At 37.3% G+C, this 16,164-nt stretch overlaps 1 protein-coding gene across 5 annotated transcripts in view; it reads left to right on the top strand.

Annotated features, from left to right (window-relative positions):
* LOC121430696 overlaps window positions 1-12,456 on the top strand; it is a 43,257-nt gene extending 30,801 nt beyond the window's left edge. For 4 of the 5 annotated variants that reach the window (XM_041628048.1, XM_041628047.1, XM_041628046.1 and 1 more), the window contains exons 3-4: window positions 847-4,814; window positions 11,152-12,455. In XM_041628048.1, coding sequence (XP_041483982.1) covers window positions 888-4,784 — 3,897 coding nt within the window. In that variant the 5' untranslated portion in view covers window positions 847-887 and the 3' untranslated portion in view covers window positions 4,785-4,814; window positions 11,152-12,455. Of the gene's footprint in view, window positions 1-846; window positions 4,815-11,151 lie in introns of all 5 variants that reach the window. The other variant, XM_041628049.1, reaches the window with a different exon arrangement.
* The last annotated feature ends 3,708 nt before the right edge of the window (window positions 12,457-16,164 follow it).

Raw genomic sequence — 16,164 nt, 5'->3', positions numbered from 1 at the left:
TATTTGATCGCAGTGGTTTTAAAGTATTTTCTTAAAATCTTGACGTTTTTATATATAACAAAAAACAAAAGAGAGAGAAGTGACCTTCACTTTGGATTTGGAATCAGTTGTCTAATTCTGCCATTTTTTTTTCTTTTAAACTTCCTTGATGTCTTGGAAGTACATGTACAGAACTTTGTAGTTTAATTAGATTTGTCTCGGCTGTGTCTTCACAGTCACATGCTACGTCATTTTCATGCTTTATTCTGGCTGTAAATGCTAATCAATTATAATTCAGTTTCAACTTCTACACGAAATAAACTCCCCTTTTGTCATTTGAAGCATCACCAATTAAATACTGTCAAGTTGCTTTTGATAGTGTCAGGCCTTCATGCATTTATCCTTTTCAACATATTCCATTAGCTCACAAACTAGATATGCATGTTTAATCACCAATCAATTGTAATACTGGTTCACAACTTTCACTTTAATATTGCATCTTTTGAAGAGCCATAAAGTGGGATGTGGTTTCAACCTTTTTTTTTAAAGTAAAACTGATCGAGACACAGCAATAACTTTTCACCACTTTACTATCAAGTTCAGATTAAACTTGCCTGCTGGCTTCTTTCGTTTAGAGGAAATTGAAGAAAAAACGACAGCTTGTGTAAGAATTCTTGCCTATGATGTTTGGTGTTTATATGTAAGTTTAACTTTATGATCTATACCTTGTATTATTCAGCTGTGTTTAAATCATTAATAAAATCTCACCACATAACTGTTTTATGCATAAACTGTACATGCTGTCGTTACTGTACATGTATTTCTCATTATTTTTCTCTATTCTGGTTTTTGTTTTGTCTTCTGCAGGATAAAGCAAGGACCAGTTGTCAGAGGCTTTAGAGGACACCATGCCTATTGCAGATATGAAGCAAGCCCATAACGGCAAGAGCACCCCTCTTGGGATTTTGAACAAAGGCCCAGAGTTCTTTAGGCAGCAGGCCCTATGGAATCAGAGACGCCGTGGGAAGTCTGCGGCTGAGCAACTGGCAGAGTCACGCTCTCAGTTCTTGAAATGGGACCCAGATGCACCTCGCAAGCAGTTGAACGACAACAGTAACAATCACAGTACAGACCGTCGACTTGATAGCAATAGGACTAATTCAAAACAGTCGAGAGGCAGGACAGTGTCACCTTTGGCTCGTAATGAACAAATCATCAAGCAGGAGAGGATTGATGAGATTGAGAAGAGAGAAAGCCGCAGAGGGCGTGACAAGAACCGGGAAAACCGGAGATCAAGAAAGCGCATGAAGGACCATGCTAAAGATGTAAATGGTAACAAAACAGTCGCTTTAGAGAAGGCTTCACTAGATTCACCTGAGCGTGATAAAAATTTGAAAGAAACTGAATCTCATAAGGTGAGTGAAAGTGGAGGGGAAACTGGTGGAACCACGGACGATGCAGAATTTTATGCTCATCATAGAAAGTTGATGGAAGGAAGATCCAAGGTTTCTCCTCGGCCTTCTGTCAAAGAAATGGTCTCTAAGATTGGAGGTGAGACATCAAGTGAAAGATCAGCTAATGAAACTCCAACCAGATTGTTGGATCACACAGGGAGAGACAGACCAAAGAGAAATTTAACATTTATGTCTAGCGAATCTAGTGAAACCAGCCCAGTCTTACCACGCAAGGGGGATTACTTCTCCCGCAACACAAGACCTCCTGCAGTTAGGGGTAGGGAGCGTGTGAGACCTCCCAATGTCTCAAAGCAAAGAAGCAACATTGCTGATCCAAAGTCTCCAACGGGATCCCACATTCAAAATGTCCTCAATGTTTTGCATCAGCAAGCAAGTACATCATCTTCATCCCATGATGAAATGCCTAGAAGAAGTATCAGGAAATCTGGTGCAAAAGTCAGGGGAAGGTCCTGCCCACCAACGAGCCGATCAAAACCCTCCCTTGCTGATTTGCTGGCCAAAGATGCAAATGCCGACAGACCAAGAAGTAAGGACTTGAATGACCTAGAGAATTTAACCAGCACAGAGAGTGATGATTCACACATAGTCCAATCAATGATTCGGTCTTTCCAATCGCCGGCATCTCAGGAAAAGCAAACTGTTGCAAAGACTCTATCAAAGAAACCATCTAATACATTGTGTGATGATACCAGCAATCATTCATTATCTATAAAGAAATATTCGACTGAATGCCAAAGTAGTCCAACAACTCTATCAAAACAATTTTCGGATAAAAATTCTGTCAACTCAGCCTCTCCGAGGGGTAATGAAAGAAAGGCAGCACCAAAGGGAAAGTCTGCAATACTACCCAGTCCCTCAGATATTTATTCGCTTCCTCATAAACCAAAGAAAAATCACAAGAGACAGCCATCAACATCGGATGCCAGCCATTGCTCTTCATCAAGCGACAGAGGTGGTGAAAAACCAGTTTTACATCCTAAACTGGTTTCTAACCTAAACACAATAGCATTGACAAAAAAGCCATTGCTCAAGTCTAAGTCTGCAGATGTTGGTCTAATGAAGTGCAAGGGAAATTCATCCCAGTCATCAACATGTAAACCTGCACTTCCAAAGAAGCCGGATGTTTCAATAATAAACAAGCACACAAGAATGTCATATCATTTTTACGAAGAAGTTACTGACCCAAATGGGGATCTGACACAAGGTGCTGCTGTTGACCAAAAGGAAAATGTTTTTGAAAATCCTGCACACTTTAGCGACCCAGAAGAGTCATTTGAGATCGTGTCAGATGTCACCAACCCTGATAATACTGCACCGTCAAATATACCTGATAATGTAGCTGTGGTTGTTGAAGACAAGGAAGAAGGTGATGATGATCCAAAGCAAGGCTCAATGTTCTCTTCTTTAAGTACCCATATGAAGAGGTTAAAGGGTATGCTCCTACGGGAAAAAGATCCACAAGCAACTCAAAGAGAACATGACAACGCTAATGAGGAGCAAGCTACTGAAGGAAACAGAACAAAAATGTCCAACGATCAGTCAGGACTCTTTGCTAAAAGAAGCAGAAGAATGAATTACCAAAGTCCAACACAAAGAAAGTTAGCGGCTCAGTTGGGTTTAGAGTGTAAAGAAAAGGCTGTTGAATTCCGATATCACAATTTGAAGGAAAAGAATGAAGATGCACCCTTGAACAATGAAGGACAAACTCACAAGATATCCTCTGGAGAAATAGGACAGTGTAAAGACGTGAATGATGATAGCGAGGATATTAGGTTAATGCTTCCTGTTCACTCTAAGTCTTGCAGTTGGGATGATTTCAACAGTAAGCAAAAATTGAAGACTTCTCTTTCCGATAATACTTCTCTGGCAACATCTTTGAGTTGTAACAAAGCCGCCATTCAAAAGTCAGAAGAAAAAGTAGCTTCTTGTGTGACAGAAAAACAAAAAACATCAAGTCATGCACCTTTCCAGATGCCCCATGAAAAACAGAAGCAGGATTTGAGTAAGAAACTTGAACTGTTCCTCAAAAAGAGCAAGGCATATGACAGTCCTGGAAGTTCCCCAACTAAAGGGTCATGTGAATCGGGGAAACTGAAAAAGAAAGTGAGCTTTGAAGACTCTGGTATACCAGAGTCCGTAGAAAAGACATCAGAAAAACAAACCTTGATACGGAAGGTGTCAATTACACCTTTAAATCAAAATTATGATGAAGTGGAATATGATACAGATTCGAAGAAGGATTTAGTGGAGGAAACCATAATTATAGACAGTTCCAATTCCATTCGATTAGCTACACCAAGGACAACACATGCATCATCTGCAACATCAGACACCCAAAATGTGCTGAAGATTTCAGAAGAGCCTCCTCTTTGTAAAGATAGCCAAGAGATTTCTGGTGTGGAAGAAGTTGAAATGTTGGTTGAATTGTATGATGATCCAGGACAAACAGCACCTTCAAAAAAGTCTTTGGAAAGGGAACCATCTTCTGATGACAACCAAGTCAGTGCCACTGGAAAGTGCCAGAAGACATCCAAACTTGTGGAATTAAGAAAAGCCTCAGTGAGTACAGACTTGGACACATCCCCAACCCATGATTACAGAGGTACACCTCACGAGACTGATGTTGAAAAGAAGCACAAAAGTGGCACATGTACCTCTTCTTCAGGTTATGCGAGAGCAAAAGGGGAATATGACACATCATCAAGGTCAGATGACTGCGGTTTAGGAGCAACCAGAGGAAAAGTTAAACATTTGAAACCATACAATGCAAGACCATTCCGTAACAAGAATTTCAGCAGTGATGAAGACGTTATACCTGAGGAACACACACGAAAGTCATTTTGGCAGACCAAGGCCCAACTAGATATACAAGTACAAAATACTAAACAGAAGACTGGTCAAGCTCAACTTGAGAGTTTTGAATCTTCAGGTGATGGGGATGTTTCTATTGGATCATCCAGTATACGCCGTTCCAAGTCAGAACCAAGTAATGCCACATCAGCTGATGAACTTGATCAGTTCTTTGAAAGGATGGGTCTAGATGAAAGCATCCTGAAGGTGGTTGGTGAACCACATGTCTATGATGAAGAAGAAGTCTTTCATGAGATGCATGTCTGGAGGCCACGGGCGCACCGGGGATCAGAGAGTGATGACTCCAACACGTCCTATGCCATGTCAGAGACGAGCAATGTCAGTGAGGAAGGCGTGATGAACCTGAGGAAGTTCACTAAGCAGCTTCCAGACCAGTCCATGTCCATTGTCACTAAGAATGCAAGGGTCATCAAGTGGATGTGCCAGTGCAAGAAAGCCAGGAACCAAAGCATATCATGACATCTGCTGTTTCCCAACACATTTACACATGTGAGTATATAACATTTGAAAAAAAATAGATTTGCCCTGCCACTTGCATGCATCAATCTGTGAGAATATACATGTATATTCTGACGGGCATTCAGGGGAATTTCCAGTCTAGCTTATTCCTAGCCGGAAGCTGGAGCTATTGTCCTTATTGTTACAAGTTGAATGCTTTTTCGTGAAACATAGGCAGTATACAGATGTCTGATGTGGCAATACTACAAACAGTGGCTGCAGAGCAGCGACAGCATATACCCTCCATTCTCACTTTAGTCTTTTTCTTGTAATTGATGAATGTCTATTGGCAGATGTTAGTACAAAAATGGAATTAATCCTAGTTAAACAGAAAAAATGACAAAAAAGAAATATGAAAAGCTATAGTCGGTAGGTGCTTTGTACCCACTGTTTTGTAGTCTTGCCATGTCAAGACGCATTGATCATGTTAGTGTACTGTGTAAACTGCGAAGTTATACATGTAGCTCCCGCCTCTGCCTAGATTGTAGGCTACAATTGAAGTAGAAAATCTTTTCAATTTGAGCATTTCATGATATTTAAGAATCTCATTTTAGTAAGAAGTACTAGTGGGATAGTTCTTTCAAAAATATTTTAAAATCTGTTCACATTAAACCCCCTCAGTGGAAAAAAGATCTATAATACAAATTCAGCCAACAACTATGATATTGCAATATGTTGGCAGCCTTGTTAATATAGAGGTTGCCTTGCACACATTCTCCTCCTCCTCCTCTATATAAATGCGTCTGTGACGTTGCAAGTCTTGACAAGATATTCAAACTGACTTCACAAAGCATATTAGCAGGTGAATCTGTCTGCTATTGATAGATCCACTTGATACCCTGATATCCATTGACAGGATGACTAAGGCTCCCTTAATATAGACGTCATGTACATATCGAGCAGAAGAAAACAACAAAACGTTGTCAAGTCTGAAAACCACACTCACGCATGCCGATACCCCTGCCTGTGCCTGCAGGGAAAGATTACACAGGGGCCAGGGGTATTTCGCCCCCGAAATGCTCGAAAGAGATAGAAAAAAAAGACCACCAGAATTACCAGTCATTGTAATGTTCAAGATAATCCAAGGTAGCATGTTTTAGGCAGTACATGTAGGTTGCAAAAAGTATATGTAGTCCCCATAAATTAAATTGCCTGTGAGCATATCATATATGTACAGCGTATTTCATGATTGCAACTTTGAATGGTGATATTACTTTATTGACTTTGATCATTTCTAAAACAAGGAAACTGAATTTGAAAAAAAAATCTAAAATCCATATTTTATTGTTCGAAACAGAAATCAGAAACAGAAATCCTTTGAAAAATTTGTTATGCCCAATAAATTGTGGGCCTGGCAGCCACTGTCCTGATCGACGTAGCTCTATCCCTTGTATTGTTGAACGACAAACAGGGTAGCATCAACTCCCATGAAAGTCTTTGGTCTGATGCGGCCAGGGTTGATTTTGAATGAAAATCTAAAACATTGCCATGAGAGGGGGCTAGATGCCAAATTCTAACAGCTGAAAAAAAATTCCCCTTTCAAAGTAATAGCTCAAAACACATTGACGATAACTATGATACTTGCAATATTGGAATGTTTATACTTGAATCTTATTCACATTATTCCCAACACTTTAAAAGGGCCTTACACTTTACAATGCCCACGTGTGAAAGCAGCTACATGTACATGTATTGTCTGACCTTTCCATTTCCTTGTACTCTATAGGTATGACATTAACATTCTGCAATGTGTTAACATGACATTAAACATGAATGCCCAGGGTGAATGAAATTCTTTGATAATATTTAGTCTTGTATTACAGACTTCCCATGTACATGTAGGAGTGCATAGAGGGCAAATTATAAAAGCTGTTGTACATGCAGGCTGCCTACATGAGCTATACAACCATCCAAAACATGTTTTTTTCATTAGTCAAATATTCCTTACTACATACATCGGGGGGGGGGGGGGGGGGGTCACTTACATTGACGAGTGGATACCATGCGCGACCAAAAAAACACGTAAAAAGGATGTCTTTTTCAAGATAGGGCACGTTACGTACGTAACGTGATACTGATAAGGGTGTCAAAAACACAAAAAAAATGTAAAAGGGTTATCTATTTTGCTAGGAAAGCTACGTGTTTAGGGTCAAATTTGCTAGGATGATTAAACAAAATTTAAATGTTTTATAAAGGATGTACTTATGTGTTTAGAGTCTGATTTTCGCGAGGTGTGCAAGGTGGGGCTGTACTAAACCAAATGATGTGTAAAACCGACGACCGTCGGACGCACCCGTGACATAGCAATAAAATATCGCTGTACTTGTTTTAAATAGGGGTTCATTTCAGGGAATACTTACCAAGAGTATCGTTTTGTTTCCAATACTTGTTAAGGGTAGGGTTTCACACGCTAATACTTGTTAAGGGGTGCATTTTCAGAATATGGAAAATATGTGTTTAGGGTGCTTTTCGAGATCCCATGGTCGCGCATGGTATCCACTCGTGAATGGAAGTGGCCCCCCCCCCGGGACATACATGTAGTTAAAAAAAATGGGAACCCTCTATATAAAAATGGATAACCCAGTGTAAATACAGGGATTTAGACCAAAGTTTGGGAGTGAAAAATTCTGTACCCTGTAATACACGATAGTACTCAGAATTATACCACTTTTCCTTTTAAACATAGTTCTTTCAATGTCGAGAAACATACATGTAGTGACACTTTTTCCAAATGTTTCATTAGAAATAAAAAATCTACATGTACTCTATGACTCTTTTATATTGGAATTAACCCCCTTCTTCATTCTGTAGCCTACAGTACATGTACATGTACATATTATTAAATGGGTCAGTGAATATGTCTAGACGGAGACTACTCATTCATTTTTGTTTTCCGCCATTGCTGCATGCACTCCATTTAATTTATAATGGAATGTAGCTAGCCAACTTTAATAAATTGACATTGACCTCTTCAGCCAAATGTGCAAAATCAATGAAATTCAACCCCAATCCCAAAGTGTGAAAGAATTCCAAGAATGAAATAAAGTGATGTACATCTGTATGGTATTACATGTAGGATCATTTTGCTGCCATCCCGTAGCTGAAGGCTTAAAGGAAAATTTTCCCTGATAATTTTTTTTCAGTCGAATATAACAATGAATGAAAATATTGCTGAATGTAATCTGTCAAAGAATACCATGATAAAATTAAGATCTTTTAAAAGTTTTGATGTTATGCCACAAGTAAAGCAGCTCCTTTGTATGTTGTGTGATAAAAAGTCCCCAAATGCCATTTGAAATATAAAGTGATTTTGGTCTGTGTATCTTGAGACTCATTAATTTAATTCCCCATTCTATAAAAAAAAAGAAAGCCATTTGAATCGTAATTCAAAAGTTAAATGGGAAAGCTGCTAGCATATAATGTCACAAATTTTAAAATTTCATATATTACATGTACATGTACATTAAACTCACCCATTCGTTTGATTTTACACCAAACCATCACTGATATTTTTTGTTTTTTTGAATGTTTTTGCTTTTCAGTGGGAACCTTCCTTTTAAGGCCAACTTGTCATGTACCTCCTATGAATCAAAGAAAAGAAAGATATTTGAAAAAAAAAAACATTGTTCAATCTAAACTGGAATATTTTAATGGAAGATGCGCTTTGAATTTCTTTCTGATAAAACTGCTGTCTCGATAAACACATACATATACAAAGCACACAGTTCAAAGTTTTATCAATTATTTACTTTTTCTCTCTTCTATTATTAGTTGAAAATTGTGTACAGAGTGAGGGGTAAAAAAGAAAAGCAAATACCCCCCCATTGTGGGTTACTAATGTGAGTGGCGTGGAAGGGCATTAGTATTTCAAATCGGGGGTTACATGATTGTATGGTTTACATGTACATGTATTACATGCATGAATTGTATTTGTAAAACAATCATATGTCTTTAATATCAAATCAATCATAAAATTATATCAGAATGTATGCATCTACAGTACATGTAATGTACTGTAGATGGTGTGCTTGAAAAACATCAAAGTCCAAACTTTGTGCCATAAAGCAGAAATCCTACATGTACTCCAATTGGGCTCGTTTATAGCCCCTTTCCTTGCATTCTCTATTTTGTTAACAATTTGATGAAATGTGAGCATTGCAAAGAGGCTTCCCAAGGAAGGGTAGGACACAGTTCTTACTTTTGGTTTGGGACATGAGGTGTCTACATGTACAGTAAACTGTTATTCAACACTCTACAGATTCTCCAAAATATTTTCATCCAAGAGATAACTTGCAGGATGTATGGCAACATTGCCAATAATCCAACTTCCATTTGACCAACCCTAATTGGATTTCTTCAGCCCATCATTGATTCAATTTAGGTTTGCTTGGCATACATATCGTCTACTACTAGATTAGCATACTTCTGGCAGCAAAACAGACAAAGTTGTCAAAACTTTTCTTGGAGGTTTTGGTGATGAACCTGACAACAGTCTGGCTCTTCTCATTTTTTTGCCAAAATACATGTATGTGGGTTGCCCTTGTACTTCATTGTGCATTTAGAGATGCAACTTTATATGCTTTTAATACCCCAAACCAAAACAAAACTTACATGTACATGTAAACCCATTCTATAATATTTTTTGTATCAGCTGAAAGATTTTTAATGCATGTGTTTTATTTGAGCTGATAATTACACAACCTTTCCATTCATACACAATCTGTTTCTGACTTGAAAAACAAATAAAAGAAAACAATACACCTGTACAAAGGTGAAAAGGAAAGGAAATATTGTAAAAATGGCAAAAAAATAATATAAAAATATTGGCAAAGGTTTGAGGAAAATCCATCAAAGAATAAGAAAGTTATTAGAATTTTGATTGAATTCGATTTGTGACATCATATGCAAGCAGCTTTCGTATGTACATGTATTGTATGGTAAATAATCAATGAAATGTCATTTTCTCAGAAAATTGAGAATGTTTTTAGCCCTTCAGTACATGTATATCAACACACAAATCATTTCACAAGCGCTCCAAAAAGTACTAGTAGTTTTCAAACTCAGCACTGCTACTATATTGAATCCCGTACTTCAGGTGAGACTGCCAGAGGCGCTCCACTTTTTATAATTTTTCCTGCTATTTTAGTACAGAAAATTTTCGTTTGAATTAGCGCAATGAAAGAAAGTAAGCTCTGGAAGTTCTGTATTACAATACTTGCGTGAAGCTTTGATATCAGATGCAGATCCAGAGTCGGACTTTCAAGGGGATACGAATTTGGCCGAAACAATTGACTAGGAAAAAGAAAAAGTTATTGTTCATTATGGAGGGTGCAATAAAGCATTTTATGTACAGTGTAGTGAACCAACACATATATATTTTCAATTCTTTGTTGGTACGCCCGCACCGGCCTTCCTCCACCCTCCTGCCTGCTTATTATGAAATAGAGGTCCATCAATGAGTCTGCCAGAACTCTATCATCAGTCCAGGAAGTTGGGTTTATGAGCCAGATTGATCTTAGTCAATTAGCTGAAACTAATTTTAATCACTGCTTCAGGAAATGGGGCTTAGATTTGGTGTAAATGTGTGAAGAAGACGTGTACATCCGGATATTTACACAAGTATGCCCATCAACAAATTATGTCAGTCTGTGGTGCTAATGTACATAAACTTGCCGTCTCACAGGTACTTGTACTGGGCGTACAAAGAGTGGGAATTAGAGCTTTCAGTTGTCATCAGGACACAGGTCACCTAAAAAGAGTTAGCATAAATATACATAGGTAAAGGGCCCAAGATTGCTGAGAATACCATTTTCAAGGGGAGTTAGTTCTGTAAGACCAGTATATCAATGACAAAACAAATGTGATATCTGTATTTTTTTTTCAGGAACATACATGTACATGTTCAGTTTAGGCCTCCGCAATTGTGGGTTAGTGAATAAAACTCCAAGAAAAAAAAATGTTGATTAAAAATACAAGTAAAAGGATCAGCCTCTGAGGTGAAGAGATATATGAAAAGCTACTTCTCTATATGTTTGGAATCTGACTCATAAAATGCTATAATGAAATGACAGAAGTATATTTCTTACAATGTAGACCCCTTCCAAAGCTTGTACAGTTTTGAAACATCAAGGCCTACCCGTCCCCAACAACAAAGCGTAGTTTCAGGTGTACAGGAAACACCCTATGTCAATGGGCCAAATTATGCTCATCAATGGACTGAAAGAGCATTCACCTCAGCATTGTAACTTTAGTTTAGTATGAACTACCCAGAGATTTCATTCCTTAATCTACTCTTTCCTCCTTTTCTCATCCCATGTTCCTTATACAGATCTATGCAATTAATGGTGATGGACTCCAGCCGGACGGCACTAACAACCAAGCTACATGTAGCTCTCAGTTCAGAGGAGGTGACTGGTTAACCGATGTGGAGGGCTGGACCTGCTTGCAGGGAATGGACCGTATGCATTGATGTCATCGTGCTGCCATCTTAGAGGCTGGAAACATTGCCTTGGATGCATTGGGATCAACAGCTGGTGCATCTCTGACAACTTTGTTTATGCATTTTCCTATATCCTCTGAGGGAGGGGGATATGAGGTTATGACATCATTTGCATATTGGTCTTTGAGAAAGAGTGCTCTTTCCATTGCTCTGAATTGACATCATTATATTAAAATGTTAAGTACTGGGAAATGTTTCATTATAAAGCCGTTTTTAATTTACAAACGACTTTACGCACAACTGTTCTAACAATTGAATTTGATGATTGCGCGCATGTGTCAACTGGAGGTTTTTTACAAATACTTAGGGGGTGAGATATAGTGTGTTGCTGAACATATGACTAGAGAGTTTTGGTCATGTGATATATCTTTGATGCGTTAAACTGAATATGTCCTCATCCGAAAAATCCCTGAGCAATTTATCTGCAGGACCAAAATGCCCGAACACCCAGCGGCACAGGTATTGACGTCAACTGTCACGGCAGCATCCTTCGTCCAAGGTGAAAGCTCCTTATTGTTACATCTGCACCAGATACAGTGTTTAGATCCTGTCTCCAGATCCTACAATATCTACCCACCTTCCATCAGCATTTCCAGAAACGGCACTGTCTTCATTCATTATACATGAATAACATCATGGGTGTCACTAACATATTTTGATTGTAGGAGTGAAGGTGGGGCGGGTGTACACATACGTTTAATAGGCACCTTGTCAAACGCCAGAGCCGGTACTTTTGGCGCAGGAATCCTTTTAACAATTACCAACCCGTATTTCATCATAGACTGAAAGAATGGAGGATGCAGGAAAGGTACTATGGCTGGTGGGTGTTTCAGAAAGCCGTTTGTAAAGTTATGCACAACTTTACACTTTTATTTTCTTAGTGTGTTAAGGATGTTTTTCATCAAAGTTACATGCATACCCTTCTTTTGTTCTGCTTTCATTGTGCCAAACTCTTTCCATTAAATTGCTCATTTGGTAATTTTTTTGTTTACATGTGCGTCATGTAGGCGTAAAATGTACCTTGCACAGAAACGTCTCTGGATTTGGATTTGCAAATGGCGGATTACCCATGGCATAATCTACAAATCTTAAAGATCAAATTCTGCAAAAAATCTCATTGTTGATGAATTATGCTAATTTATGTGTAAAATCAACTTTATTTTGACCATAAATAAGATGGAATTAATTGATTTTAATCAGTAAAAGGAAAATAATGATACACTTATGAATTTTGGCTAAAAACACTATTTACAATGGATTTGTACACAAATTCATGTTTTTGAGCAATTTTGGGTCTGCATGCACTTATGAAATGCTGCGTAATTTCAGAACTGCAAACCAGGGGGTTACAATTTTGGTCTCAAAAGTTGCGCGAGACTTGAATGTAAAAAGTCAGGGAGCGACGCGGTTGAAAAGTTTTGCGCTGCAGATTTATAACAAAAAATGTTGAGGGGGGGGGCTGAATCACCCCTCCCCCAGTCTTGTTGTTAAAGCTCATATAGTGTTGCAGCTCTAGGCAGTGTGTTGTGAAAAGTAGCCCCCTGAATATTAAAAATAAGTTGTTGCCTTTTAAAATTCATGAGATTACCGTTTCTGTTTTGAGTTACTACCTTCAATGAATAGTAAACTGTCCTATGCTAATTTATTCCACTTTGCTTGCCTATATTATATTCTAAACACTGGTGACCTAATGTATGGGAATGGTTCAAATCCGTTCAAACGTACATGCCTTCTTGAGTCCCTGCGCCGATTAAAATATTCACTGCTCATTGATGGTATATCTGCTTCGCTTGCCACTCTCCATTTTTTCTATGCTCCAAATCAATATTCATGAACACTGAAAAGGATCAGATTCTTGTCCATTGCGCTGAAAACCATGCTTTCATAGTTTCACTGATAGCATTATTATTGTTGCAATATCTCCAGTTCTATCCCTATTTAATCTGTGCCCATTTGAGAAATGGATTTTATGTGTTCAACTTTTTTTCTGCATACGTATAATTTTGTATATTACATATAATATTTGTCATGTCAGATGCATTTGTAGTGTTATACATGCAAGTACTGTATAGATGAAACCAGTGCCAGAGAAAAGGTGTATGCTGCCCTCTGCAGGTGTAGAGATTGAGTCACACATATTTCTTGGTATGAAAATGTCCAATGATATATGCTGGGAAAGCCTTAGGTCACTTATCATCCTATGCATAATTACTGCAGAGTAGGTCAGTCCAGTATGAAAGAGATGGTCTGGGCTGAAGATATTTATATCTAAATAAATAGAGTGAAATTCACAGAGCAAAATGCAGAAAATTTAATCAAAATCGGATAACAAATAATGAAGTTATTAAATTTTAAAGTTCATCATTACTTTGTGAAAACAGTCATATGCACATCGTCATGAATATTCATTAGGTTGGCTGATGATGTCATATCTCCACTTTCCTTTTTCTTATGTTATTACATGAAATGATAAATGTTTCATTTTTTCATAAATGTGAACATGATGTGTCTCCATTATGATAAAAAACTAGTAAGTTGCGGCAATAAATAACTAATGCACTTAATTAGTTGTCACTTGTCAAATCCAATTGTTTTAGTTCTTGGTAGAAAAAATTTGAAAAAAACCTAATTTCATATAATAAAATACAAAAGAACAAGTGGAGACATGACATCAGCCCACCTAATGAATATTTATAAAGACATGCCTAGAACCGTTTCACCTGAATAACGCAAATCCTTAAAATTCAATAACTCAGTTATTAGGGTTATTTTTTTTCCGATTTTGATCAAATTTTCAGCATTTTGCTTTGTGAATTTTACCCTTTTTATTGAGATAAAAACATCTCCAGTCTGGACCATCCTTTTAACCGATTGCTTTAAACCATCATTCCTATTGGTTTGAGTTCAATATTTTTACTCCTAATTCATGGAAGAAGCTTAGGAAAAATACCTGATTGTGATACAGAAGAAATCGGGTCGAAGACAGACCCCACCCCCTGTTATTTGTTTATTTTTGTATTCATTGTTTCCAAGTGTTTAGTATTCAAGTGTACCAATTATTCCCAGAACACTGATGCGTGATTGATGATGCATGGTAAGGAAACACTATCGATGTACATGTGCACTGTATGTATTCAAATGCTGCTGAGTTTCATGTATGATTGCAGATTTGACACTCTTTTTTCTCTGGAAAAAGAAAAGAAAGTGAGGTTTCCATTTTTTTATGCACCTGGTAAAGTTTTCATTGTTTGAGTAAGTGCCGATTCAAGTTGAAGCATTTTAAAGACTGGGGGACAGTAGCTGTTGCAGATAGAGTACCATAACAGTGCAAGTAAAATAATCAAACACAACTCCAAATGCATGCTTTTGATTGGATGAAAATCAAGTTATGATTGATTTCTAGAGTTATTTTGATCACAGCTCTTTCTGCAAAGAGCTCCCAGATCGAGTATCAAAAAGAAATCTTGTGACTTCATAGTTTATCTCAAATCCTAGAAATCTATTTAAAAAATTATAGTTTACTGCTGCACTGATGGATTCCTATGGATTCCAAGAATTTGTTTGTGCTCCTCTTTAGATTTGATGCAAACGGATTTAATGTTCCAGTTTATTGTTAATAGAATGTTCTATGATACATTCATTAATTGCCTACACTTGTCTCTCTTTTTTTGTATTAAAGAAATTTAATAGTAATATGAAGGATAGAAAATGCTTTAATTCTGTCTATGGTTCTCATGACCAGGTGCAAAACAAGTTTAATATGGTGTCACTTTTTAAGCAGAACAATTGTGTGTTTTGTGTTCAGATATGGTGCGTAATATTTGTTTTTGTCTTAAATTTTTAGATAATGAAAATCTCCCATTGTATATGGACAGTAATTATTTATCTCCTTTGAGAGTAGTTTTGTATTCTATTTATTTTCTTTGATGCATATTATTTATCTCTGATTTGCTACATATGGGTCTCATATGTAGGGATAGAAAATACTCTGTAATTTGGCAATTGTAAAATCCTGCAATTTTTTTCATAGAATATCTTTCACTTGTAGATGCTTTCATTGGCTGCGGTCTTGTACATGTACTTATACTATAGGAAATATTGAAGTAATCATTGCATGTTCAGATTCATGTAAAAGGAAACTTTTCAAGCAAATATTTTTGACAAAATTGGTACTAGGGCTATTAAAGCACTAAAGCAAGACATGCCTATTAACCAGAATCTGTTCTTTAGTGGGCCTTGTATCATTGAAGCTTAGCAGTGGATACAGGGGCTAATTTTATACAATACATCCTACACAGTAATCGGTGCAATCATTCGCAGAGAGCAGCTACATGATCAATTACTAAGCTCTATGTCACCGGGCCCTCGTGTTCCCCTCCTTATTGACTATTGTATACACAGGATTGGTTGCTCAAAATTTTAGAAAAGGAGTGTGTCAGGATTTAAATACATGTGGTTGCTTTCATGAGCCTTAGTAAAATGAATAATAGGGGTTTTTTTAAGCTTGAGGTTGTACTAAGGATTTTGACAAGGGTATAATTTTCTTTCCTGGTTGCAATTTTGTGTCACTGACATGGTAATAGTGCATTTAAAGGGGAAGTTCACCCTGACAAAAAGTTTATTGTAAAAATAGCAAAAAAAATAATAAAAAATATTGCCGAAGGTTTGAGATAAATTCATCAAATAATTAAAAAGTTATTAGGATTTCAATTATTTGATTTGTGACGTCATATGCGAGCAGCATTCATACATAGCGAATGGTAAAAAATCAAATAAATATCATTTTCTCAGAAAATTGAAAATAGTTTTCACTGTACCTTTTGTATGTCAATAGACAAATCA

Source organism: Lytechinus variegatus, chromosome 17 (genome assembly GCF_018143015.1).
Source record: "Lytechinus variegatus isolate NC3 chromosome 17, Lvar_3.0, whole genome shotgun sequence".
NCBI lineage: Eukaryota > Metazoa > Echinodermata > Echinoidea > Temnopleuroida > Toxopneustidae > Lytechinus > Lytechinus variegatus.
The sequence above is the reverse complement of the archived record's forward strand: the minus strand, read 5'-3'. Positions and strand labels throughout refer to the sequence as shown.